The sequence below is a fragment of the Geotrypetes seraphini genome, chromosome 5 (genome assembly GCF_902459505.1).
Source record: "Geotrypetes seraphini chromosome 5, aGeoSer1.1, whole genome shotgun sequence".
NCBI classification, from domain to species: domain Eukaryota; kingdom Metazoa; phylum Chordata; class Amphibia; order Gymnophiona; family Dermophiidae; genus Geotrypetes; species Geotrypetes seraphini.
In genome coordinates this window covers 97,148,643-97,175,790 of record NC_047088.1, presented here as the reverse complement: position 1 = coordinate 97,175,790, position 27,148 = coordinate 97,148,643, and the positions used below count along the sequence as shown (strand labels likewise).

General features: G+C 44.5%; 2 protein-coding genes across 7 annotated transcripts in view; one reads left to right on the top strand and one right to left on the bottom strand.

Annotated features, from left to right (window-relative positions):
* Window positions 1–25: 25 nt before the first annotated feature.
* On the bottom strand, window positions 26–27,148 carry GEMIN7 (gem nuclear organelle associated protein 7). Of its 5 annotated transcripts, none has more exons than XM_033945004.1 (3): window positions 27,016–27,148; window positions 1,800–1,876; window positions 26–972 (listed from the first exon to the last, which is right to left on the bottom strand). In XM_033945004.1, exons 2-3 carry the CDS (start codon window positions 1,821–1,823, stop codon window positions 562–564), a joined length of 435 nt encoding a protein of 144 aa, XP_033800895.1. In that variant the 5' UTR covers window positions 1,824–1,876; window positions 27,016–27,148; the 3' UTR covers window positions 26–561. The 5 variants fall into 5 exon arrangements, with proteins under 5 accessions (XP_033800895.1, XP_033800896.1, XP_033800894.1 ...); XM_033945005.1 differs by having other exon boundaries at window positions 26,891–27,059; XM_033945003.1 differs by lacking the exon at window positions 27,016–27,148 and adding an exon at window positions 26,574–26,870.
* CDIPT (CDP-diacylglycerol--inositol 3-phosphatidyltransferase) overlaps window positions 26,975–27,148 on the top strand; it is a 65,708-nt gene continuing 65,534 nt past the window's right edge. Inside the window, exon 1 of one of the 2 annotated variants that reach the window (XM_033944999.1) lies at window positions 26,975–27,106. Coding sequence is in view for 1 of the 2 variants with exons in the window: in XM_033945000.1 (XP_033800891.1) it covers window positions 27,064–27,106 (43 nt within the window). In the remaining variant the exon portion in view is untranslated. The remainder of the gene's footprint in view (window positions 27,107–27,148) is intronic. The other variant, XM_033945000.1, reaches the window with a different exon arrangement.

Below are 27,148 nucleotides of genomic sequence, written 5' to 3'. Positions count from 1 at the left end.
TTGAAGGGACTGTAGTCCTCCAGGACCAATATAGCCTAGTGTTTTATTTTTCCATATTATTCTTGTCAAAGCCATTCAAAGTAAAAGCAAAGAAAAAAAACCCTTCAGAAATTATTTGAGCCAATACTAATAAAGAATCTAAGTTAGAAATGCAAAGCAATCAACTTCAAAATTCTCTGTCATATGTTTCCTGCTCAAAGAGAAGACTGCCCTTATCTATTATACAGTAGAAAGCCAAAAATTAGGCAAGGTCAGCACTTTCCATCAAGGGTTCCCCCTACTCCTCTGAGGATCAGACAAACACAGGGAATATAAAGTACTAGTTCTGAACGAAATCAGAACACTCCATGCCCAAACTGCAGCAGATTTACAGGCAGTCAAGGACTCAAAAGTAAGTCTGAATGGAAGGACAAAACAGAAGGTCACTGTAAACTTGATGAGAAGCCTCAAAACCCATATCTTGATCCACTCCACAGCAGTGTATTATAATTAATAAAAATAACAATCAAAACACATTAACAAATACAACAACATATATCAATATAAAATGCAAAAACCAGATCAGCACCCCTCTTTAAGCTCTTGCTGTACCCCTGTGTGCTGTGGGCTGAGTTGGAAGGTGTAGGAGATGATGTCAGGGCAGCGGAGTAGAGCTTCTCGCTGCACTCCCAGTGGTGTCTGCAGCTCCGAGACCTGGAAGTTTAAAATATCAATGTCGGCACTGCCGAAGCAAGCCATGACAGTCACTTTCTCATACATGGTGAAGCAAACAGGTTGTCCCACCATAGCCAGGAGACTACGCAGATATTGTTCTCGCATCACTGTCCGTGCCTTCTGCTCTTGCTTTAGCTCCTTGTAGTCCTTAAGGCCCAGAGCCTGATACCTGGGTGAATTCAGGTCAAAACCACGACTGATGCCATCAGGTCCCCTAGGTAGCCGGATAACGGGGACAGGCATATCCATCCTTGATTCCTGCACCAAACAGATGGGTCATTTCATGAATAAGGCAAAAGAACTGAAAAAGAGATCCTATAGGGAGATCAGAGGATCCTAATTTGTTAATGCTTGTTCCCTCCCTAGTATGGAGTAGATTTTTTTTAATGTGAATTCCATTGCACTTAGAAAGGGCTCACAGATCCCTGGCACTTGCCCATTGAGCGATAAAACTAATTCTGGCTAAATTTCATAGGGACAAGTTCAGTTCAAATGAAATCTCAAGAGCTCAATGTAGTTTAAAAAAATGGTTTGGACAAGTTCCTGGAGGAAAATCCATAGTCTGCTGTTGAGACAGACATGGGGGAAGCTGCTTCTTGCCCTGGATCAGTGGCATGGAATGCTGCTACTATTTGTTTTTTTGCCAGGTACTTGTGACTTAGATTGGCCTCCGTGAAGACAGGATACTGGGCTAGATGGACCATTGGTCTGACCCAGTAAGGCTATTCTTATGATGTTATTGGGTACAATGAACACCAACTACAGGTCTAACTAGTAGCAGAACAAACAAGAACTAGGCAAAGAAATATTCCTGTATCTCAAGTTAGGGGAAGGAATAACTAGGCTACCGCTTTATAATGGGAGGCAAGACATGGAGAGCTTTCTGTTATGAAAATGAGAAAGATGAAGGCTATGTTTAGGCAGTACATCAGATGTAATAAATAAATACACGTCTGTGCTGTGAAGCAGATGGAAAATTTTGTAGAAGGAAATTTACTTGAGGTTGATGTGATAGGGAACAAAGGTTCAAAACATTCTGCTTAACTTCTGATATAAGAATTAGATTCAGGTTGCTACCTACATACCCAGCCTTGGGATCCAGGTATCATATTACAAGAGAGAGTTGCTGACTTCCTAGTTTATCCAAGGATCAGCTGCGCACCTAGAAATGTCAAAAATAAAAAGGTCCTTGTAATATAGAAAACAATAGTTCACATGAATTGTTTACTGTTAGTCGTACGGTGAAAGAACCACTACCACAGCCCTGAGTTCCTCCGCCAGCCATCTGCACGATGTGTTCGATGGCTATGGATGTCTGGCCAGTGGGGCAGTCAGAGGAATTGAAGTCCATGTTGCCTGCTTTCTGAGGCAGAGAATATCCCTGTAAGCTATTGTAGCTTTTTTGGCAGTGTTTTCCATTTAGAACATACCCCAGTGACAATTGGCTGACAGCCTGAATCAGCAATTATAGGGAGGGTCTAAAAAAGGGAATTTGGGGTGGTTTTCTGAGGTACCTACCCCCACCCCTAAAATCACCATTTTTGAGGGGTTCTTATGCTTTTCCCGAGCTATTTTTTTTTTTACTGTAAAATTGGCACCCTCAGCAGCAATCTTGGATTTTCCTGATTTGAAGTAAGTTTATAAGTAGGCAGCATATTCTCACATATGGGTGACGTCAACCACAGAGCCCCGAAGCGGACAGCTTCACAAGCAGACTTTCTTGAAGAACTTTTAGAAAGTTTGCAATTGCTGCACTGCGCATGTGTGAGTGCCTTCCCGCCCAACGTAGGGCGCATATCTCCTCAGTTCTAAGTTTTTCGCAGAGCTGAGAAGCCCTCGTTTCAAGGCTCTGCATAAGAGTTAGTTCTATTCACTGCAGCTCGTGTATTTTATTTACAGGGTCGCTGTGTTGCGTGTTAAAAAAAAAAAAGTTTAATTTTTTCAGTCATGTCACTGTGGGGCCTGGTCCACGGCCTCAGCCTGCAGGCTTTGATTTTGCCACTGCCGTGTTTCATTCAATGTCCCAGCCAGTCATAGGATTTAAGAAATGTAGCCAGTCAACATGCGAACTCCATCACTGACCCACATAAGTGGTGTGTGCAGTGTTTAGGACCTGACCATTGTCCAGAGTCGTGTGCCCACTGTGCTACACTTCAAAATCGAATTCTTAAACGTTGAGTTCAGATTGAAAAATTCTTCGGGGGAATGGATTTTTCTTCAACTAAAGCCTTGACCCTGATTGCAGCCTCGTCCTCGACTGCATTGAAGTTTTCTGTGGGGCCCTAAGCTTCAACCTCGACCTCGCTAAAACCCTCCTCGATGGGAGAAGTCCTCATCCTCGGGGAAGTCAGTTAAATCCTCTCCGGAGGGGCCGTTATCCTCAGTGTCTCCATCAGGTAAACTATCCAAGCCAACCCCTCAGGAGTCACAGGCCATTTCAACAGTGACACTGGTGGACCCGGTCGTTTCGAGACTTCCTAGGAAGTGTGTCTCAAAAATCGAGGCAACACTCTTCCTCGGGGTTGTCTTATTCGGAGTCCATAGCCACACCAAATGTACCAGCTCCAGTGGTCTCGGTGCCAGCTTTGCAGAATATGTTGGAGATTATTCTGCATCAGGAGTTTGGTAACATGCTTGCAAAATTAACTGCCTCAACCCTGCTTCCTGCAGTCCAGCCTGAGCACTCAGCAGTAATACAAGCAGTCGAGTCCTTGAGAGTGCCTCGAGTTCAACCTGACCATTCTATTCAAGGAGTCAAGTCCTTGAGAGTGCCTCGAGATCAATCTACACTCTATGCAAGGCGTCGAGTCCTTAAGAGTGCCTCGAGATCAATCTACACACTCTGTGCAAGGAGTTGAGTCCTTGAGAGTGCCTCAACATACAGCTGCACAAGAAGCTGAGTCCTTATCAGTGTCTCAACTTCGATCTCCAACTTCCAGTCCTACCTCTACACATAAGGCATTGCCTTCTTCGAGGCACAGGGCAAGGACTCCTTGATATTCCTCATCGAGGCTGGATTCGAGATCATTACCTCGTTCTCTGAGGCACAGTTCATCTCCACACTATCTGTCAAGACATTCATCAATGCCCAGGTCCTCTTCTCGAGACAGACCTTGTTTATCGAGGCATCGAGACTCCTCGAGACAACCAACTTCCTTGTCAAGGAAAGCACAGCATTCTCATCAGTCGAGTTCTTCTCCTGCGAGTTTTTCTTCACCAACTGGTTCTTCTAAACAAAAAGTTCTGCTTCTTCGGCTCATTCCAGAAGTGGTCTTTCCTCTGCTTCTTTGCCTATGGATTCAGATCTGCGGTATCAATATTCCAGAGAAGCTTCACCTTCTTTCTGTGCCATGAGAGGTACTTCGAGGAGCTCTTGTTCACCTTCACCTCAACAAACCACCCCTCTTCTGATCTGGTGTCCTTTACAAAGTTTCTATGTCACATGAGTAAAGATCTTAGCATCACTTTGAAGTCTGATTGAAAATACTCTAAGGAGTATTTGGAAGAACTGGGTATGCCTAATCCTCCTAGGGATTCCTTAAAATTATCCATGAATGGCATTCTCTCTCAAACTTTTAAAAGGAATCTTGATACACTATATTTTATTCCTGCTGTGCCAGCAAAACTGGAATCTCGATATCAGATGGTCCACTGTAAGGGATTTGAGAAGTCTCAACTATCCCATCAATCTCTTCTCGTAGAGTCTTCTTTAAAGAACCAATCCGGCCAAGGTCTATGCCATAGCCCCACCAGGCCGAGAAGGCAGGACCATAGACAAGTTTGGCCATCGGCTTTATCAAAATTCTATGATGACAAATAGGATTTTAAACTACAATTTTGTCTTTACATCATATCTCAAGCATTGGGTCAACGCTATGCCTACTTTCTTCAAGTATCTTACCGAACATCGCCTACCAGAATTCCAGCATATGCATTCCACTCTAAGTCAACTTCGCATGCATATGGTTCAGGCTGCATATGATGCTTTTGAGATGTCCTCCAGGGTCACTGCGTTCTCTGTGGCAATGCGCCATCTAGCCTGGCTTCGCACCGTAGATACGGATACATATCTGCAGGATCGATTGGCCAACAGCCCATGTCAAGAGAATGAGTTGTTTGATGACTCAATTGAGGTAGCTACAAAACGCTTGTCTGAGCATGAGAAATCGTTTGCCTCTATAGTTCGGCCGAAGCCTTCTACTGCTAAGAGTTACAGCCCTCCATCTTATCAGAGGCGTTATCCTCAGAAGATAGCACCTTATTCAGGCCACCTCCTAAGAAACAACAGCAGCAACAAAGGCAGCGTAAGCCTCAGACTCCTGCTGCGCCCAAGTCTATTCAGCCTTTTTGACCATCTAACACAAAGCATAACTTCAATCGTTCTGCCTCTGTCCTCTCCTCTTCCCATCAGAGGTCGTCTCCATCATTTTTATCATCGATGGGAACTAATTACATCTGACCTCTGGGTCCTCACAATCATCAGGGAAAGTTACTCTCTTCACTTCCTTCAGGTTCCACCAGATCTTCCCCCAAGAGAGCATCCTTCCAATCAGTCACAGACCACCCTTCTTCTTCAGGAAACTCAAGCTCTGCTTCGTCTCCATGCCATCGAGGAAGTTCCTCTGGAACAGCAGAGCATGGGGTTTTACTCCCGTTACTTTCTTGTCCCGAAGACGACGGAAGATCTGCAACCTATCTTGGATCTCAGAGCTCTCAACAAATTTGTCAGAGAAAAATTTTGGATGCTGTCTCTAGCATCCTTGTATCCCTTCTGGATCACAACGATTAGTTATGCTCTCTGGATCTCAAAGAGGCTTACACCCACATTCCCATTCATCCAGCCTCTCACAAGTTTCTAAGATTTTGGATGGGAAATCATCATTTTCATTACAGAGTGCTGCCTTTCGGCCTGGCATCATCTCCCAGAGTTTTTACCTAGTGCCTAGTAGTGGTGGCAGCATCTCTGCGCAGCCATGGTCTCCAGGTTTTCCCATACTTGGACAACTGGCTTATCAACGATTCAATATCTCAGGAGGTTATTGTAGCGACCCAACGGACTATTTGGTTCCTCCAATATTTGGGGTTCGAAATAAACTTTCCAAAATCCCAGCTACAGCCCTCTCAAAACCTACAGTTCATTGGAGCTGTACTGGACACTGTACAAATCAGAGCATTCCTTCCTCAACAGCGTCAGGATGCTCTCATTCAGTTTTGTTCAAGGTCTCGTCCCTCACTTCACTCTCAGTGAGACACATGATGGTTCTCCTAGATCACATGGCCTCTACAGTTCACGTGACTCCTTTTGCCAGACTTCACCTCAGAATTCTCAGTGGATCCAGACATCTCAGTGGGCGCAGGCTTCCGATCCGCTCTCTCAGCACATTGCAGTGACTCATTTGTTGAGACAGTCTCTCCACTGGTGGATGCTCTCTTCCAATCTATCCAGAAGTTTACTGTTTCAAATGCCCCCTCATCAGAAGGTCCTCAGACAGATTCCTCAACTTACGCTTGGGGGGCTCATCTCGATGGTCTCCGTAATCAAGGGCATTGGTCCAGCACAGATCGTCAGAGCCACATAAATCTGTTGGAACTTAGAGTGATTTTCAATGCCCTCAAAGCTTTTCAACATCTTCATGATCAGGTAGTCCTCATTCGTACAGACAATCAAGAAGCCATGTACTATGTCAATAAGCAGGGAGAAACAGGATCTCTTCCCCCTTTGCAAGGAAGCTCAGAAGGTTTGGAATTGGGCAATTCTTCACAACATCTTTCTGAAAGCCGTCTACATTCAAGGAGAGAAAAACTTCCTGGCGGACAAATTGAGTTGTCTTCTACAACCTCACAAATGGACACTCAATTCATCGCCTCTCCATCACATCTTTTCTCAGTGGGGAACTTTTCAAATAGATCTCTGTCTCCCCACAACAAGCTCCTCAGTTTTGCTCCAGAATCTACTCTCCTCACCGCTTGGAGGCAGATGCTTTTCTCCTGGAATGGACAAACAAATTCCTGTATGCGTTTCCTCCATTCCCTCTCATTCTCAAAACACTTGTCAAACTCAAACATGAACATGCCACCATGATTCTCATAGCTCCTCAGTGGCCCAGACAACCTTGGTTCTCCCTTCTACTTCAACTCAGCAGAAGGGAGCCACTACTTCTACCAGTTTTTCCGTCTCTGCTTACACAGAATCAGGGTTCTCTACTTCATCCCAATCTGCAGTTTCTGCACCTAACAGCTTGGTACCTTTCAACATAACTGCCAATCTACAGTTCTCTCAATTAGTTCAGGACATTTTAGAGGCTTCCAGGAAGCCTACTACTAGACAATGCTACAACCAGAAACGGACTAGGTTTTCTGCTTGGTGCGCTCTTCATCACAAGAAGCCTCAGTCTACCGCCTTATCTTCAGTTCTGGACTCCCGTTTCATTTATCTCAATCAGGCCTCAAATCAACATCCATTCAAGTCCATCTCAGTGCAATTGCTGCTTTTCATCAGCCATTGGAGGGGAAACCTTTATCTGCTCATCCTGTGGTTTCCAGATTTATGAAAGGATTTTTTAATGTCAAACCACCTCCAGTGGTTTGGGATCTCAATGTGGTTCTTGCTAAGTTGATGAAGCCTCCATTTGAACCAATGTCTTCGGCTCATCTGAAATTTCTCACTTTGAAAGCGGTTTTCCTCATTGCTTTCACATCTGCTCGTAGAGTTAGTGAGCTACAAGCTTTAGTAGCGGACCCACCCTTTCACAGTATTCTATCACAAGGTGGTCCTCCGTACTCATCCTAAATTCCTTCCAAAAGTTTCTTCAGAATTTCATCACAATCAATCCATTGTACTTCCAGTGTTTTTTCCAAAGCCTCATTCTCACATTGGAGAAACAGCTCTTCGTACTTTGGACTGCAAGTGTACTTTGGCTTTCTACTTACAAAAGATTAAACCACAAATATTTTCTCAACTTTTTGTCTCCTTCGATCCAAACAAGTTGGGACATCCAGTTTCCATGCGAACCATCTCCAACTGGTTGGCTGCTTGCATCTCATTCTGCTTTGCTCAGGCTGGACTGCATCTAGAGGGTCGAGTCACAGCCCATAAAGTTAGAGCCCTGGCAGCATCTGTAGCTTTCCTTAGATCTACTTCTATTGAAGAAATCTGCAAGGCTGCCACTTGGTCCTCGGTTCATACATTCACCTCTCATTATTATTTGGATTATTTTTCCAGACGGGATGGACAATTTGGCCAGGCAGTATTACAAAATTTACTCTCCTGAATTGCCAATGCCCCTACCATCCTATTCTGGTTAGCTTGGAGGTTACCCATATGTGAGAATATGCTGCCTGCTTGTCCTGGGATAAAGCACAGTTACTTACCGTAACAGGTGTTATCCAGGGACAGCAGATATTCTCACAACTCACTCACCTCCCCTGGTTGGCTTCTTAGCTAGCTATCTGAACTGAGGAGGCGCTGAGGAAACATGCACCCTACGTCAGGTGGGAAGGCACTCACGCATGTGCGGTGCGGCAGTCGCAAACTTTCTAAAAGTTCTTCAAGCAAGTCTGCTTGTGAAGCTGTCCGCACCCATATGTGAGAATATCTGCTTGCTGTCCCTGGATAACATCTGTTACGGTAAGTAACTGTGCTTATTTGGCTCTTGCAAAAACCCCTCAGATAGACTCCCCAGGCAGGATGAGGTGGATTCATGCCCTATTTGCGATGGTTGGCTATCGGGTGCGCAGCCGTGTCCCACATGCACTACGGCCTGTGAGGGGAGCAAAATTTGCCCAGAACCTGTGCCTTCGATCTCTGAAAGGGGGCTTCCTTTTTTTCTGCCCATGTGCCCACGAAAATGGCATCAGGGGCCCCGGGGAGTGAACAGATGATGCTCCAACGAAACGCAAGTGCGCTTCGGGGGAAAAATCTCACAGATCCTCCATTGTTCCAAAAAGGCTTCGAAGGAGGCTGCTCTTGCCCAGGAGGATGTGTTTTCTCCCAAATTTATCAATATGATGTATCAAGCTTATTTGGCTAAGAAATCCATGCCCGACTCTCTTCTTTTTATTTATTTTTTTAAAGTTCTTTATTCATTTTTATAACTTACATCAAGTGCATCAAAAAGTAACCACATTTTATCTTAAATACATCACTTGAAATTCTACGTTTCTTCATATTAAATAAAAATTTACCCCTTACCCTCCCATCTTTACAATACCTCATACCATATAATAAAATCCCCCTCTCCCCACCCCATTCTTTCATTTGTACAATCAGGGAAAATAATACCTATTCATTGCAATAATTTGTTAATGGCCTCCACACATCTTGAAATTTATTAAAATTCCCTTTCTGAATAGCTAATGATCTTTCCATTTTATAAATATGACATAATGAATTCCACCAAAAACTGTAGTTCAATCTATTCCAATTTTTCCAATTACATGTTATCTGTTGTATGGCAACTCCTGTCAAAATAAGTAAAAGTTTATTATTTTTGCAAGATATTTGACTCTTAGCCCTCATAGACATGCCAAATAGTACTGTATCATACGATAATGCCACATGATTTTCTAACAGACAATTTATTTTGCCCCAAATTGATTTCCAAAAAGCCAAAATAAATGGACAATATAATAATAGGTGATCTAAAGTCCCTGCTTCAAGATGACAATGCCAACATCTATTAGATTTAGAGCCATCTAATTTTTGTAAATGAACTGGGGTCCAGAATGCTCTATGCAACAGGAAAAACCATGTTTGTCTCATAGATGTAGACATTGTACATCTCATCTTCCAAGACCAAATTTGTGGCCATTGAGACGCAGTAATTTGATGCTTAATCTCAATGCTCCAAATGTCTCTTAGACCAGTCTTTGGTTTTTTTTTTCATAAATCCAGATATTACTTTGTACCACTGTGCAGCCTGGTGTCCCAGGAAGTCCGTCTGAAAGCATAAGAACTCTAAACTATATTGATTATTAAGATTTTTCCATTCAGGGGACCCCGCCTGAATTGCAACCACTTATAACTCTCTCTTCTTCTGGTGTCCTTGCAATCCACAAGGACCGCTCCTCCTCCAGACCCAGGTTTTCCTCTTGCCTCTCTTTGGGGATCCCGGTCAGTATGCTAATCATGTCCGTGGTTCATCCGGATGTCTTTCCAATGCCTTTGATTATGGAGGTGGGAATCACGGCTGCCGGTGATGTGGTAGCCCTAACAAATGTCCAATATCCGGATCCGAGCGAGGATCCCACTGTGTGCAGATTTGTTAAACCCGCTCATTTGGTGGATTTAATCTCTGCATCCTTCCAGGAATTGAAGCTGGAGGCTGGGCAGCCTATTGCTGCAGCGTGTTCCCTCATGAGTGACCAAAGGCTGCAATCCACCTCTTTTCCTGTTCATCCTGATATAGGTTGGATTCTCACAGATATTTGGGAAGCACCTGAAGGCCCCTTAAAATTCGCTTGCACTATGTCTTGGCTCTATCCAATGGCGGACGCATTCAACCAGCATTTCTCCGAAGGTGGATGGCTTAGTGGCACAGGACTGGCGAGTGGATTTTATCCTTAAGCACCTGTTTGATTCGGCAGCTGCCAGCATTAAGGTTGCGACGGGCTCGTCCTTTGAGGCCAGGGTGCGCCATTCTAAGTTCTGCCATATTCCTGACACTATTGTGCTCCAGGACCTAGATTTCTTGGTCTCAGAACATAAGAATTGCCACTGTTGGGTCAGACCAGTGGTCCTTCATGCCCAGCAATCCGCTCATGCGGCGGCCCTTGGTCAAAGACCAGCGCCCTGAGACTAGCCCTACCTGCGTACATTCTGGTTCAGCAGGAACTTGTCTAACTTTGTCTTGAATACCTGGAGGGTGTTTTCCCCTACGACAGACTCCAGAAGAGTGTTCCAGTTTTCTACCACTCTCTGAGTGAAGAACTTCCTTACGTTCATACGGAATCTATCCCCTTTCAATTTTAGAGAGTGCCCTCTCGTTCTCCCTACCTTGGAGAGGGTGAACAACCTGTCTTTATCTACTAAGTCTATTCCCTTCAGTACCTTGAATGCTTCGATCATGTCCCCTCTCAATCTCCTCTGTTCGAAGGAGAAAAGGCCCAGTACGGCAACACATGCAGCTCCTTAACAATTTTAGGTCGCTCGTCTCTGGATCCTTTCGAGTAGTACTGTGTCCTTCATGTATAGCGACCAGTTCTGGATGCAGTACTCCAGGTGAGGGCGCACCATGGCCTGGTACAGCGGCATAACCTTCTCCGATCTGTTTGTGATCCCCTTCTTTATCATTCCTAGCATTCTGTTCGCCCTTTTCGCCGCCGCCGCACATTGCATGGACGGCTACATCGACTTGTCGATCATAACTCCCAAGTCTCTTTCCTGGGAGGTCTCTCCAAGTATTCGTGCATGAGATTTTTGTTACCTACATGCATCACTTTACACTTATCCACATTGAACTTCATCTGCCATGTTGATGCCCATTCCTTGAGCCTGATTATGTCACGTTGCAGATTTTCATAAAACCCCCTGTGTCTTCACTACTCTGAATAACTTTATATCGTCCACAAATTTAATCACCTCACTTGTCGTACCAATGTCTAGATCATTTATAAAGATGTTGAAAAGCACGCGTCCAAGCACCGAGCCCTGCGGCACCCCACTGGCGACGCTCTTCCAGTCTGAGTATTGTCCATTTACCCCCACTCTCTGTTTCCTATGATCCAGCCAGTTTTTAATCCACATATTTCACCCTCGATTCCAAAGCTCGCAATTTTCCGAAGTAGTCATTCATGCGGAACCTTGTCAAACGCCTTCTGAAAATTCAGATATACAATGTTGACCGGGTTGCCCTTGTCTATCTGTCTGTTTACTCCCTCAAAGAAGTGCAGCAAGTTCGTCAAACATGATCTGCCTTTACTAAAACCATGCTGACTGGTCCTCATCAGCCCGTGTGGACTATTTGGCCGATGCCCTGAATGACATGTTAAAAGTCTTCTCTAAGCTTTTCGCCTATTCCATTTCAGCTTGCAGGATGCTGTGGATCCTTCAGTGGTCTGGTGATTTATCCTCTAAAGCAGGGCTGCCCAAGTCCGGTCCTCGAGATCTACTGGCAGGCCAGGTTTTCAGGATATCCACAATGAATATGCATGAGAGAGATTTGCTGGCACTGTCTTCTTGGTATGCAAATCTCTTTCATGCATGTTCATTGTGGATATCCTGAAAACCTGGCCTGCCAGTAGATCTCGAGGACTTTGGGCTCTAAAGCAACCTTGGGCTGGTTGCCCTTCAAGTGACTGCTTCTGTTTGGCCAGGGTCTGGATGACCTAATGGCCAGTGTGCAAGATCGAAGATCTAAGTCCTTGCCCGTGAACAGGTCCCACTCCTCCAGGTGTTTGGGGCGCTCTAATTTTCATCCCTTCAGGTGTTCTCATTTGTACTCGGGGCCCCTGGCTGGCCAGCGGCCCTCTGGCAGACCACAGTTTGGCAACCCTCAGTGCCAGCCAGCCACAGTGAGTTGTCCGCCGGCATCTGCAAAGAAGAGGTTCTGATGCCAGGCCTGTGTACCCACCTCCACGTATTGGGGGGGAGGGCAGTTGTCGGCCTTTTGTTGGGTTTTGGAGGCTCTTTAGGATGGCTACAAGTTGGAACTTCCCTGTCCTCTGACCGATTATTTCCTGGACTCCCTGGCAGGCCAGCCCGAGAAGGAGGCTCAGGTACAGGGTACAGTTCGCAGATTGCTGGATATTGTGGCCATAGAGCCTGTTCCAGAATAAGAATTCTACTCTGGGAGATGCTCAATATACTTTATCATTCCAGAGAGAGGCTCCAAAGTGGTCAATGCTGCGCTGCGAGTGCCTCACTTCCGTATGGAGACAGTACACTTTGTGATCGCCTCGGTGGCTCTGGGGGAGTTTCATGTCTCCATCAGATCTAAGGAGGCCAATCTCCACATTCCTATTTCCAAATAGATCCTTATGGCCATTTCCTCTGCTTACATAGCAGCTGGCAAGAAGCCCCCCCCTTACAGTGCGGGCTCATTCTACCAGAGGGATCTTGTCGTCTTGGACAGAGTCGTTGGCGATCTTTTTGGAGATTTCCAGGGCCGATACTTGGTCCTCTTTGCATACGTTCACCAAGTTTTGCAGGATGCTTCTTTTGGTGCATTTGTTTAGGCAGCAGGCTCATTAGTTCCTCCCTAATTCTCCGGGATTGCTCCGTTACATCCACTAGTTCTGGAATAAAGTGGGATTGTACAAGAATGAAAGATTAGGTTCTTACCTTTGCTAATCTTCTTTCTTGTAAATCCCCAATCCACCCTATGCTTGCTGATTCACCGTTTGCCTGCCTTTCTAAGTACTAGTAAGCTGGATTTCTGTTTTCTGACCAGCCTTTATAAGAGTGCCATCGGACTGGGTTTAGCACTTAGTTTGGGGGGGGGGGGTTCCCTAGTTCAGCCGCTCCCTTCTGACAATGCAGGCTGTCTCTCCTTTTAACACTATTTTTGTCGTTCAGGTTGCTAATGACCTGTTTCAATTATTGCTGTTTATTCTACATTTCTTGTTATGAGTAGATTAGACTTATTTGTCAGGGAGTGTCCCCATTTCCCTCTCTTTTGTTCTTGTCCTCTGCAATGTTCCTGGCTACTTTACAACAAACTGGCTATGGAGAAGACAGAGCTGAGTTAAAAGGGGTGGAGCTTAAGTCTCTGAAATATGAGGCTTTCTACAAGTTCTGGCGGGTATGGAGAAATAACCCACTAGTGCCAGAATAAAGGTGGATTTACAAGAAAGAAGATTAGCAAAGGTAAGAACCTAATTGTTCGTTATATTCAAGTCAACCTTTTTTCCTCCTTTTTTTTTTGGAGGGGGGAAGTTAGCTCATTTTATATTCAGATTGGTTTATATTCAAGTATATGGGGTAGGTACATGGCCAATGTTGGAAACAATACTGGGGTTGATGAACCTTCAGTTTGTCTCAATATGATAATTCTTATGTTCTTATGAACAAGTGAATAAGGTACCCATAGTCAGTATCTTACTATCGAATGAAAGAGGTACCTCCACTACCCTCGAACACGTCATGCAGATGCCTGGCAGAGGAATGCAGTCTAGCCCCGATCCCGGGTGCATCTCCACAGAGCCACGCAACCTGCACTTGACCCATTAGCAGACAAACCTGGGGTGAGTAAGCTCCTAAGGAAAAATTATGCCTTACCTGTTCATTTTCTTTCCTTGAGACACAGCAGATAAATCCAGAGACTATTGGGACACCGCACATCTACCAGTAGGTGGTGATAGAGAACTGAATTGCAGCTGCTCCTCTTGGATGGAGCCCCTTCTTGCCATTTAGTATTGCTCCTTGCCCAAGCATCAGGAACCACACAACTGCATGTATATTTTTAAAAACTTCTTTCCCAGAACAAAATCCAATCATGGACCAACAACAACCAACAAGCAATCACAACGCCACAAAAAAAAATGCAAACACCCCCTCAATGGGAACCAACCGCAGAAAAATCCCAAATCCTGAATGGGTGGGGCTCTTGATTCATCTGCTGTGTCTAAAGGAAAGAAAATTAACAGGTAAGGCATAATTTTTCCTTTCTTAGCAACAGCAGCAGATGAATCCAGAGACTAGTGGGATGTAGCAAAGCAATCCTCAGCAGAGTAGAAGCCAACACAGCCTCCGCGATAACCAAAGCACCAAATGCAGACTCTCCATGCGCAGTCACATCCAAACGGTAATGTTTGGAGAACATATTCGAGGAGGTCCACGTCATGGCCCTACAAATCTCCTCTAAGGAAAAGCCATTGGACTCCACCCAAAAAGTTGTGACCGCTCTAGTGAAGTGCGCGCACAAATCCAGTGGAACCAGCTTACCAGCCAGAAAGTACACAGAAGAAATAGCCTCCCGGACCCAACGGGCCACCGAAGCCTTGGAAGCTGCCAAGCCCTTCTTAGGGCCCAAGAACAAGACAAAAGGGGTGGTCCAACTACCTAAAGTCATTAATAACTTGAAGATAGTATAACTGCATCCTCCGCACATCGAGAAGGCGTAAAGTTCGGAAGCGCAACCCATAGTACTCCTCCCTGAAATAGGGGAGGAAAAAAGTGATTAACATGAAAAGAAGAAATCAGCAGTTGTGAAACACAGAAAGGGATTCCTGCAGGACAGAGCTTGCAGTTCACACACCCGACACTAGAGCCACCAGAAAGACCGTCTTCAAGGTGATATCTTTGAGGGAAGCTGCGCTCAAGGGTTCGAAGGGGGCACACTGCAAACCACAAAGCACCAGGCAAAGGCTCGAGTCTAGACAGGGCCTCCGCAAAGGAGGACAAAGACGCTGCATCTCTTTCAGAAAGCATACTAACTCAGGCATAGAAGTCGAGAAAGAGCAAGACACTCAGCCCCTGTAACAGGCGATGGCCGCCACTTGAACCTTGAGGGAATTGTATGCCAACCCTTTAGATACTCGATCCTGTAAGAAGTCTAGAATATGAGACAGAGAAGCCTGGAAAGGGGAAAGACCCTGCTGACTACACCATAACTCAAAAACGCTCCAAACCCGGGTATAAGCTGTGGATGTAGACCTCTTCTTTGCCTGCAGCAGAGTAGAAATAACCTGTTACGAAAATCTCTTACGCCTCAACCTTGACCGCTCAATAGCCGGGCCATAAGACCAAAGCAAGAGGGATCATCCGTCCGTACTGGACCCTGCGTTAGCACGTCTGGTGTTACTGGCAGCCAGAGAGGAATCGCAATCACCAGACCCAGCAGATCCACATACCACGTATGGCGTGGCTAATCCAGAGCCACAAAGACTACTTTCCCTCTGAAGCGAGCAACCCGATGTAACACTTGACCTATCACTGGCCAGGGGGGGGGGAAGGCATACAGATGGCTTCCTAGAGGCCATGGCAGAGCAAACATGTCCATCCTCTCGGAAGATGGTTCCCAAAGTCTGCTGAAGAAATAAGGAAGTTTTGCATTTTGAACTGAAGCCATGAGGTCCAACTCCAGACGCCCCCACCTTTACACTGCAAGCTGGAATACCTCCTGTGACAGTTCCCATGCTCCTGGATCTAGAAGATTTCTGCTGAGGAAGTCCACCTGAACATTGGCCGACCCCGCAATGTGAGCCAACTTCTCCATCTCATCTGACACCAGTGGGTACAACTGGTGCATCGCCTTTGCCACTTGCAATCCCGCCTCCGGAGAAGTCCACTGAGCCTCAATGAGCTCCTTCATGGCTTCATGAACCGGAAAAGACTTGGAGGACTTCTTTGTGCTGGTCATGAGAAGGTAAAGTGGCACAGACTGGCACATCGAGAAATCTGTAGCCTCTGGAGCGCCTTAGTAATAAATGCGGGCAGCGCCTCTATGGAAAAGATGAAGGGCCATGGGATTGTCTGCCTCACTCAACTGAGACTCCCCTATGTCCAAATCATGCAGATCCTACAAATCCCCATCCACCAAGGAGCTCGTGATAGGAGACCTATCAGGCTCATGGCAGGGTCTACCACCACCACGGTTTCCATCTTGCATCTTTGAGCACTCTGAGCCCTGACCCCAGCTGTCCCTGATAGCTAGTCCATTAAAAGGCAATCGTCCCAGGAACACATCCCAGATGGAACTACAGCGGATCCGCACATATGAAAAGCCTGATACATCAATAACACAAACTCTGGGAAAAATGGCATTGCTGAAGAACCAGCGTGTAGAAGCGCCGGATCCGGTGAGCCCAGCCCCAAAGACGCTCCGCTAGCATCCGTATCTGCTCCTAATTCCTGTCCATGACCCGATGAACCCAAAACCACAAGGCCCGCCAAAGTCAAAACAAGTGAAGCCGCTTCAGGTGTGTGGGAAAATACACTGCCCCATATTAGATTCCACAGGGGCACCATCCAAGCAGCCCGCCATGCAGAGGCCCAATGGCGAATGCCGCTTTCTACAGCCAAACACCGTTTAACACCCTCTGCAGCCATGAGCCATACAAATAAAAAGCGCACACGTGCCGAACACCCGCACACAATATAAAAAGAATATACAGTATACTCACAATTGCAGGGACAGTAGTTGCAGTGTGAAAGAGAAAGATAGTGCAAAACACTACTCCTTCTAAATGGTCTTTTTTTTTAGCCAACTGGGAAAGAAGAAAAAATACAGAGACGATAGGACCCTCAAACACCAGAGGAAGGGTGGGGTAGGGACCTGGGGGGCCCAGGTATAACCCCCAAAGCTGGCACTGCTCAGCTAGAAACCCCTGCATTAACTGAAGCCATAGCAATAGTGAAATCCACTTTTTCAGTGAATTTGACTAATTTTCAGTCAGTAAAGCAGGAGCCCAAAGACTGGCATTCATCCTCCTGCTGGAGATTGAGGATACTAAATGGAAAGAAAGGGTTCCATCCAAGAGAAGCACCTGCAATTCAGTTCTGTATCTCCACCTGCTGATAGATGTGCGGTATCCCACTAGTCTGTAGATTCATCTGCTACAGTTGCTAAGGAAGAAACTAATGCCGAAGCCCCGGTTCAAAGTACAGGCTGTCTAGAGGGTGCACCGACAAGCAGCCTGCCCCCTGGAAGCAGACTTTTTCCAAAGGTCGACGATCTCCTGCAGTCAGAGCTGTCCTCACGGGGAACCTCTGTAGCACGAGGGCAAAACCCATGAATGAAAAGACTAAATTAAAAAAATAAATAAACACGAGCAGAAAAGACAAGCTGGCTTGTAGGAAAGAAACCGACTATGGAGGCGACAGTGCTGAGGTAAGAGAGGTAGAGCTTAAGTCTCTGAAATATGAGGCATCCTACAAATTCTGACAGGTACAAATTTATTAAAAATTTGATTGAACGCCTATCTTGGATTCTAGGCATTTTACATTTTAAAGAATGGGTTATAAAATTTACAATGTGTAGACAAGGAATAACAAGATACACAAACTTGACACACAGTTAAACAAGATGAATGAAAGGAGAACTACAATATAGCAAAAAAAGAAAACATTCAAGGGATAAAAAATAGGAATAAGGTAGGGAGACTTTCTTTATCGCTGACACCTTAGAGAAGCAAAAAAGGAAGAATCATTGTTCAAAAGCATTTTTTATAAAGGAAGCACTTTAATGCTCCTTTAAATTTATCTAAATTTTGCTCCTCTCCGATATGAATAAGCAGCGAGTTCCAGATCATAGGGGCAGTTACGGAGAAGGTTTCCATTCCTTTCCTGATAATTCCTAACATTCTATTTGCTTTCTTAGCCACCGCCACACACTGAGCTGAGGGTTTCAACGTAGCCTCAATGATGACACCTAGATCTTTGTCCAGGGCAGTGACTCTTAACGTGGAACCCTGCATCACGTCGCTATAGTTTGGGTTTATCTTTCCCATATGTATCACTTTGCATTTGCTCATATTAAACATCATCTGCCATTTTGACACCCAATCTTCCAAGGTCCTCTTGCAATTTTTCACAACACTATTGCAATTTAACAACTTTGAGTCATCAGCAAATTTAATTCTCACTCGTTATTCCCAACTCTAGATCATTGACATATATGGTATGTAAAAAGCACGGTCCTAGCAAAGACTTCTAGGGAACCCCACTATTTACTCTTCTCCATTCAGAACACTGACCATTTAAATCTACTCTCTGTTTTCTATCTTTTAACCAGCTCTTAATCCATAATAGGACATTACCTCCTACTCACGACTCTCTAATTTCCTCAGAAGTCTTTCATGAGGTATTTTGTCAAAAGCCTTTTGAAAATCCGAATACACAATATCAACTGGCTCATCTTTATCCACATGTTCACTCACCCCTTCAAAGAAATGCAGATCGGTAAGGCAAAATTTCCCTTGACAAAATCCATGCTCATGTATGTGTTCTGTCATTTTGTTCTTTATACCATTTTGCCCAACACTGACAACAGACTCCCTGGTCTATAATTTCCTGGATCACATCTGGAACCCTTTAAAAAAAAAAAAAATTGGTGTCATGTTGGCCACCCTCCAGTCTTCCGGTACTATGTTGGATTTTAGGAAAAAATTACAGATTACTAACAATAGCTCTGCCAAGTTCATTTTTCAATTCTATCAGCACTCTGGGATGCACACCATCCGGTCTAGACAATTTGCTACTGTTCAATTTGTCAAATTGACCCATTACATCTTCCAGTTTTACAGAGATTTGTTTGAGTTTCTCCGATTCAACAGAATTGAATATCGTTTCTGGTACTGGTAACTCAGTAATTCCCCCACATCTTCCTCGGTGAAGACCAAAGCAATTAATTTATTTAATCTCTCTGCTATGGCGTCTTCCCTGAGAGCCCCTTTTACCACTCTGTCATCTAGCGGTCCAACTGACTCTTTTCTCGGCTTTTTGCTTGTAATATACCTAAAAAGGTTTTTGCTGTGTTTTTGCTTCCAGTGCAATCTTCTTTTCAGGGTCTCTCGTTGCCTTCCTTATTAGCGCCTTGCATTTGATTTGCCATTCCTTGTGCTGTTTACAGTTATTTTCAGTCAGATCCTTCTTCCACTTTTTGAAGAATTCTCTTTCAGCTCTAATTGTTTCCTTTACCTCATTCATTAACTACGCCAGCTGCTGTTTGGTCTTCCTTTCTCCTTTTTTAATACATGGAATATATCTAGTCTGGGCTTCCAGGATGGTATTTTTGAATAAAATCTATGCCTGCAGTATATTTTTGACCTTGAAGCTGCTCCTCTGTTTCCTTTTTTTCCTCATGTTATCATAGTCTCCTGTTTTAAAGTTAAAAAGAAATTATATCCTTACCTTGATAATATCTTTTCCAGTAGATAGATGAGGCATTCTAGACAAGTGGGTTATCTCCTATTGGCCACGAGTCTAGAATGTCTCACCTATTGCACTGGAAATACTATTTTATTGGAATTCTTGTGTGAACTTATTCCAGGGATTATTTCAAGTCTGATCATGTTATGATCACTGTTATCAAGCGATCCCAACACTATTAGTTCCTGCACTAGTTCACGTGCTCCACTAAGAATTAGGTCTAGAAATGCTGTGTCTCTTGTCGGTTGACAAACCAGCTGCTCCATAAAGCAGTCCTTCATTTCATCAAGGAATTTTATCTCCCTAGCTTGCCCTGATCTTACATTTACCCAGTCAATATCAGGGTAGTAGAAATCACCCATTTATTGTGTTACCCAGTTTGTTAGCCTCCTTAATTTCTGATAACAATTGAGCATCTGTCCGTTCATCCTGTTCAAGTGAACAGTATTAACTCCAATCACTATTCTTTTCCCCTTAACACATGGGATTTCTGATGATAGGGATTCCAATGGTGTGTTCTGGCTCCTGAAGAATTTTCAGTCCATTCGATTCAAGGCACTCCTTAACATATAATACTATACCTTCACTGATTCAATCCACCCTATCACTGCGATATAGTTTGTACCCTGGTATGACAGTGTCTCATTGGTTATCTTCCTTCCCCCAGGTCTCAGAGATGCCTATTATATCTATCTTTTAATTTAGTGCAACATATTCTAACTCTCCCATCATGTTTTTTAGGCTTTCGGCATTTGCATACAGACATTTCAAACAATGTCATATCCACTTATAATTTGCTTAGCAGTTGGCATGGATAATTTGCAATCTTTATAATCAGCCTGCTCTGTATTTAAGGAAACCTGGTCTACTGTGGCCTGTATTGCAACCTCGCTAGCAGCATACTCTAAGGTTCACAGGTTGAGGGAGGAAGGGCTGTGGCTCACTGGCTCTGCACCCAGAGGTCGTGAGATCAAATCCCAGTGCTGCTTTTTGTAACCCTGGGCAAGTCACTTAATCCTCCAGGGCCACCACTTTGAAATGCAAAGCAACAAAAATGTGATATACAAGTCCCCTTTCCCCTTTTTATGGTGATATATTTTAAAGATACCTTGTTCCAAACCGTCAGCCTTCCCCCAGTTTCTAGTTTAAAACCTGATCTCCTTTATAAAATGACACCAGCAACTTGATTCCGCATTGGTTATGGTGGACTATAGAGCCCATCTTTGTGGAACAGGTTCCTCCTTCCCAGATTGTCACCCAGTTCCTAACAAATCTAAAACCCTCCTCCCTGCACCATCACCTCATCCACACATTGGGACTCCAGAGCTCTGCCTGTCTCTTAGATCCTGTGCATGAAACAAGGAGCACAGCTGAAAACGCTACCTTGGAGGTTCTGGATTTTAACTTCCTAAGAGCCTAAATTTGGCTTCCAGAACCTCCCTACTACATTTCCCCAAGTCAATGATAACCACATGTACCAAGACAGCAGCCTCCTCCCCAGCACTGTCTAAAATCTTATCTAGGTGGCGTGTGAGGTCCACCACCTTTGCACCAGGCAGGCAAGTGACCAAGCAATCCTCAGGTCCATCAGCCACCCAGCTATCTACATACTTAATGATTGAATCTCCTTCTATAATGGGTGTCCTAGCCCTTCCCCTCTTGGATAAAAGCCCCCGGTGACACATCTTCAGTGCGAGAGGATATTTCGTCCCCTGGGCAGGTCCTGACTACAGGATTGCTTCCTACTTCACCAGGGTGATGCTCTTATTTGAGGTAGCAGAGGCTGCCAGACTGGATGTGGACTTCTCTACAACATCCCTGTAGGTCTCCTCTATGTATCTCTCTGGCTCCCTCAGTTCCTCCAAGTTTGCTACTCTAGCCTCAAAGATCAGACCATTCTCTGAGTGCTATGAGCTCTTTACACCGAGCACACATATAAGGCCTCTCACCAACTGGGAGATCAAACAAGTGACACTCGATGCAAAAGACTGGATAGGCCCCATCTTGCTGTTGGACTGCTGCCTGCATCTTGATATTGGTGATGTCTTTGTTAAGTTGCTAAGGGAGTTGGAATATGTACACTAAGGTCCCCTAAGATTGCTAGTTATTTATTATTTTATAATGTTGTAATTGGTAGATTACCCTCGGGGCGGTGGATGGCCTTGTCCCCATACCTGCAGTGAGCACTTTTTCCCCCCTCACCGTTTCAGTGGGTTACCCGCGACTAACAGCCACCGTGTCATTCTGTATCTCCTACCTGATCCACCCATGCAAATGAGGGGAAATGGCATGCAAAAGTAGGAAGCCATCGATTCACTAAGCAGAAGAAGAAACTCCAATTGGGTTTGCCGATATGAAATGAAGCGACTGCTGAGGACCAGCCGCTTTACTATCCTTGCCAACTCTCATGCCCTCTTCCGCCCTGAAATCTCAGTATCAAGGTTACAACCCCATATAAAAAATAAAACTGTAAAATATCTTTACATATGCATAAGAATTTCTTTTTTTATATATTCTGCAAAAATCACAGTGCAAGCCCATTGTTTTAACCTTCGGGTTTAAAGCGTGTTCTGTTCCATAATCTGGCTGCACAAAAATTCAAATCATTCCTTTTAAAATGTCCACTCGTAGGGCCAGCAAGTAAACTGCAGCCACCCCTCCCCCTTTCTTTTGAGCTCGCTTGTGCGAAGAGCAAGTGCATGTGCAAATTGCATCTATAACCAACAAAGATACTCTGTGCATGTGTTTCAATCGCGCTAGTGATCCATGGGATCACTATAGGGCGTGCGTCCGATAAGATCATTTGCATGCAGAATTTGTTGTGAATCGGTCTCTCAGCAAAACATGACCAAGAATCGCTCAACAATGATCCAGATCGGTGAGTTTAGTGAATCGGGGTCTAAGTGCGCAGAGTAATTTAAATAAAATTACATAAGTCTTTGAGCTTATCTATTTAGATTTAGGTTTCCCTTTTCCCAAGTTTGTAAACAATTTCCAGTAAAGCCTTACCAGTGACGATATCTCTGTCGCTGGAAGTGCACTCATAGCATTTCTTTCTGTTCTCAAAGGGAAAGGGATGGGACTTGTATACTGCCTTTTTGTGGTTACACATACACAGGTATGTATTTTGTACCTGGGGTAATGAAGAATTAAGTGACTTGCACAGGATCAGAAGGAACAGTGCCTTTGATTTGATCCCACTGGGTGCTAAGGCAGCAGCTCTACCACTAGGCCATTTCTCATTAGTGGGGGATGGGGTGTTGAGTCAGGGAAGGCTACCAACCTTGGGTCAGGGTGATCAGTTACAGTGAGGGGGGGTGCTGCTAAAACACACATTTCTCAACCAACCCTTCTATGCTGTTCCAGATATGTCACTTAATTTTTTCCCCACCTGCATTGCCATGGGATAGCTAATGTCCACATAAACATGCATTTCAATACATTTCAGAGCAGTCTGTGGTACGGCTTTCCACTTAAGTTGGCACCAACACTTAAACCCTTTCTGTACTGCTCTCACGGTAAATTAGTGTAAAAATCCACAATAACTGCATTGGTCTCTGGAATGAGGCATAGCTTTCATAGCCTGTGGGTGGGAAATGGGGAGAAGGAAAAATTTTCACAAATCACTTGGTTTCCTCGAGTTCAAATATGTTCTTAGTATTTATGTTAAAATCGGGAGGGGCAAAGTGATTAAAGCAGGTTTTGCACAAGTAGATGATGTTCTAGCATTAAAAGGATGAGAAAGGATGTGATGAAGTTACTGTAGTCTAGTGACTACAAGAAAGTGAATACACTTAAGAAGGCTTTTCACACTTTTTCTCCAGTAGTGCAGAGATTTTGAGGATACTGCACATACTCATCTAAAATCTGGCATAGAAACATAGAGTATGACAGCAGATAAGGGCCTGCGGCCCAACAAGTCTGCCCACTCAAGAACCCTCCCTCAACAAATCAGCCCACTCTAGAATCCCCTCTCCCACGAGAATCCATCTTTTAAGCATAACTCTAGCAACCCCATATGTTTGTCCCATTGTCTCTTGAAGTCGAGCACGTTGCTGGCCTCGACCACTTGGCGTGGAAGACCATTCCATCGATCAATCACCCTTTCGGTGAAGAAGTATTTCCTGGTGTCACCATGAAATCTCCCCCCTTTAAGTTTCAGCGGATGCCCTCTTGTCGCCGTGGGACTCTTGAGAAAAAAAGATTTCTTCCTCCACTTCAATGCGCCCGTGATGTATTTGAATGTTTCTATCATGTCCCCCCTTTCTCTGCGCTCTTCGAGAGAATATAAGCGCAGTCTGGTCAGACATTCCTCATAAGGGAGATCTTTAAGTCCTGAGACCATCTTAGTGGCCATTCTCTGAATCGACTCAATTCTCTTCACATCCTTTTGATAATGTGGCCTCCAGAACTGGACACAGCACTCCAGGTGAGGTCTCACCATGGATCTGTACAATGGTAGTATGACTTCAGGCTTTTGGCTGATGAAGCTCCTTCTGATTAAACCCAGCATTTGTCTAGCTTTTGCTGAGGCTTTCTCCACTTGATTTGCAGCTTTCATATCATCCTGGATGAGTACTCTCAAGTCTCTTTCTGCAGTAGTTCTTGTTAAGTTTTCACCGTTCAAGGTGTATGTTCTGCATGGATTACTGTTTCCAAGATGCATTATTTTACATTTTTTGGCATTAAAGTTTAGTTGCCAAGTACTGGATCATTTTTCCAGCAGAAGTAGGTCCTGCTCCATAGTGTTGGGCCTGGTTGCGCTGTCAGGGTCCTTTGCCCTGCCCACAACGTTGCACAGTTTAGCATCATCGGCAAATAATGCAATTTTGCCACGAAATCCCTGAGTCAGATCCCTTACAAAGATATTAAACAGCATTGGGCCCAAGACCGAGCCCTGTGGCACTCCACTGGTCACTCTTGACGTTTTTGAGGTATACCGTTTACCATTACCCTTTGAAGTCTGCCGCTAAGCCAGTCTTTTACCCATGCTGTCAGTGTTTCTCCTAGGCCTAGCGTGTTCATCTTGTTCAACAATCTACAATGTGGGACACTATCAAAAAGTCTAAATATACGATGCCCAGGAACTCACCCCCATCCAGTTTTTTTGTTACCCAGTCAAAGAAGCTTATCAGATTGGATTGACAAGACCTTCCCTTCGTAAAGCCATGCTGGTGGGGATCCCTTAACCTTTCATTATCCAGAATCGCGTCCAATCTGTTTTTAATCAACGTTTCCATGAGTTTACTCACTATTGATGTGAGACTTCACCGGTCTATAATTTTCAGCCTCTGACCTGCATTCCTTTTTGTGGATTGGGATAATGGCAGTTTTCCAGTCCAGGGGCACTTTTCCCTTGCTTAGGGAAAGATTGAAGAGCTCGGCTAATGGTTCTGCCAGGACATCTCTCAATTCTTGAAGTATTCTGGGATGCAGATTATCTGGGCCCATAGCTTTGTTCACTTTTAGTTTTGATAGCTCGTGGTAGACGTCGCTCGCGGTAAATTCCATGTCCCGGAATGGGTCCTCCGAGCTCCCCTTTGTCTATAGCTGAGGACCGGATCCTGGTGCTTCGCAGGTGAAGACTGAGCAGAAGTAGTTATTGAGTAGTTCTGCTTTGTCCGCGTCCGAATCTGTAAAGTTGCCATCAGGTTTCTTCAGGCGCCCAATACCGCTTGTGCTCTTCTTCCTGTTGCTAACGTATTTAAAAAAGGATTTCTCCCTTTCCTTTTCCTGCCTAGCTATGTTTTCTTCCATCCGGAGTTTGGCCTCTCTGACTGTCGTTTTAACCTTACTAGATTTTGTCAGATAGGTTTCTTTAGCTTCCGGTTGTTGTGATTGTTTGTAGATAGCGAAAGTTCTGAGATCTCCGCGGAGAACCACTGTGGTCTATTTTTTCTGCGTCGTTTACTCGCAGTTTTTATGTATATGTTGGTTGCTTTTTGCAGAGTAGATTTCAGAGCCGACCATAGTACAGTGGAACCTTGGTTTACGAAGCATAATTCATTCAAAAAGCATGCTCGTAAACCAAAATACTCGTATATCAAAGCGAGTTTCCCCATAGGAAATAATGGAAACTCGCTTTGATACGTTCCCCCCCCGAGACCAGCGACGCTGCTCCCCTCCCCCCGCAAACCGGCGAGAGGGAGAATTAGAAGGCCTTGAGCATGCGCAGATGCATTCTCTGTCTGAGATAGTTTGTCCCCTTCAATCTTGCCTTTTGTCGCCCTTTCTATTACCTCTGTTTCCTTCAGTGTCCACGCGATTCCTTACCTCTGACTCCAAGGAATCACATGGACACTGAAGGAAACAGAGGTAATAGAAAGGGCAACAAATGGCAGTCTTGATACCAAGTATGGTGAGGAATTGTGCAAAGATAACATTGTACTGCATACATTTTAGAGCAATAATTGATAACCCCATCATGGAAGCATGTGATGGTAAGATGCCTTTTAACAAAGAAAGGTTTGTATGCAAGTGTTCTTCAATTATGTTGTTTCCTTTTTAAATTTACCTTTTATGGAAACATTGATATCTGTGTTCAAGCAGCTGCTAGATTTATTTGAGGGGGGACTCTGCACTTGACTATTCTCTGTCTATTAGGATTTATTGATGAGAACACGCACGAAATTTAATCCTAACTTAATTTAAAATATTTTTTACCGTTCTTCCTGTTATGCTTATCATTTTTTTTATCCAGTGTACATTTTCAGGTCTTTAGATGCAAAATTTTAATCCTGTACAAAATAAAAAAAAGTTTTTAAAATAATTCAGCAGGCTGTTTCACTGAACCGTACCATTTTTTTTTTTTTTTGGGGGGGGGGGTGTTAAGAAAAGTTTGCTGCATATATTAAAGTTATTTTAAATTCTTAAAAGTAAGGCTTGTCTGAACTCACGTCGTAACTAGCAGTAACCGGCATTCTCCTCTCAGAAGATTCTGGACCCTGCCTAAACCCCGCGGCTCAAACCTAGAGACTACCAGTCCAGCGTGCTTTGAGCGCCGCCATTCACTAGGATCTGCTGTGACCGGGGCGGGAAATCCTGTTTTTACCTTGTTTCCGTAAAATGCACCAGGCTGGAATCCGAAGCGGCTAATAACCTTACAGTTCGCAACTAAGCTTCCCCGATAGATCTCAACGATCTTCACGTAGCTGTGGAAGATATTCGCTCCCTCCCTAGACAGTGCGTTCACGGAAAGAAAGCGAGAACAGGGGGCAAAGATAAGTGTCTTGGAGAATAGGGGTGGAAGCATCAGCCGAAAGATACAAATAAAACCATTTTTTCTTTTCAGTGTAAACTTAATTATCATTTAATTATTAAGGGACGTCCAGTGGGCAGCTACGCAACATCCAAGCTCCCCTTCCTTACTTCAAATGGATTATTCTAGTTCCTCCCACTTCCATCCTGCTGTTGGTTAGATCCGTATATTAGCATAGACGTCGGGGAAGATAAGTGACGTCACTAAAATTCTCGAAAAGGGTAGATCGGCAAACCTGTGTGCTGGCGTGTTTGTAGGAGAACACGACAGGAAAACTAGCAACATGACAGAGGAAAACATCTTCTTATTCGTGCCTAATCTTATAGGTGAGCGCCATCCCTGTCTGTCGTAGCACCTGGGTTAGGTAA

Excerpts from the sequence above, each read along its gene's own strand:
- GEMIN7 (XM_033945004.1), bottom strand. The coding sequence starts at position 1,823 with ATGATACCTGGATCCCAAGGCTGG. Across the intron at positions 973-1,799 it reads TACCTGGATCCCAAGGCTGG|GAATCAAGGATGGATATGCC; the intron begins GTATGTAGGTAG and ends TGTTTGGTGCAG.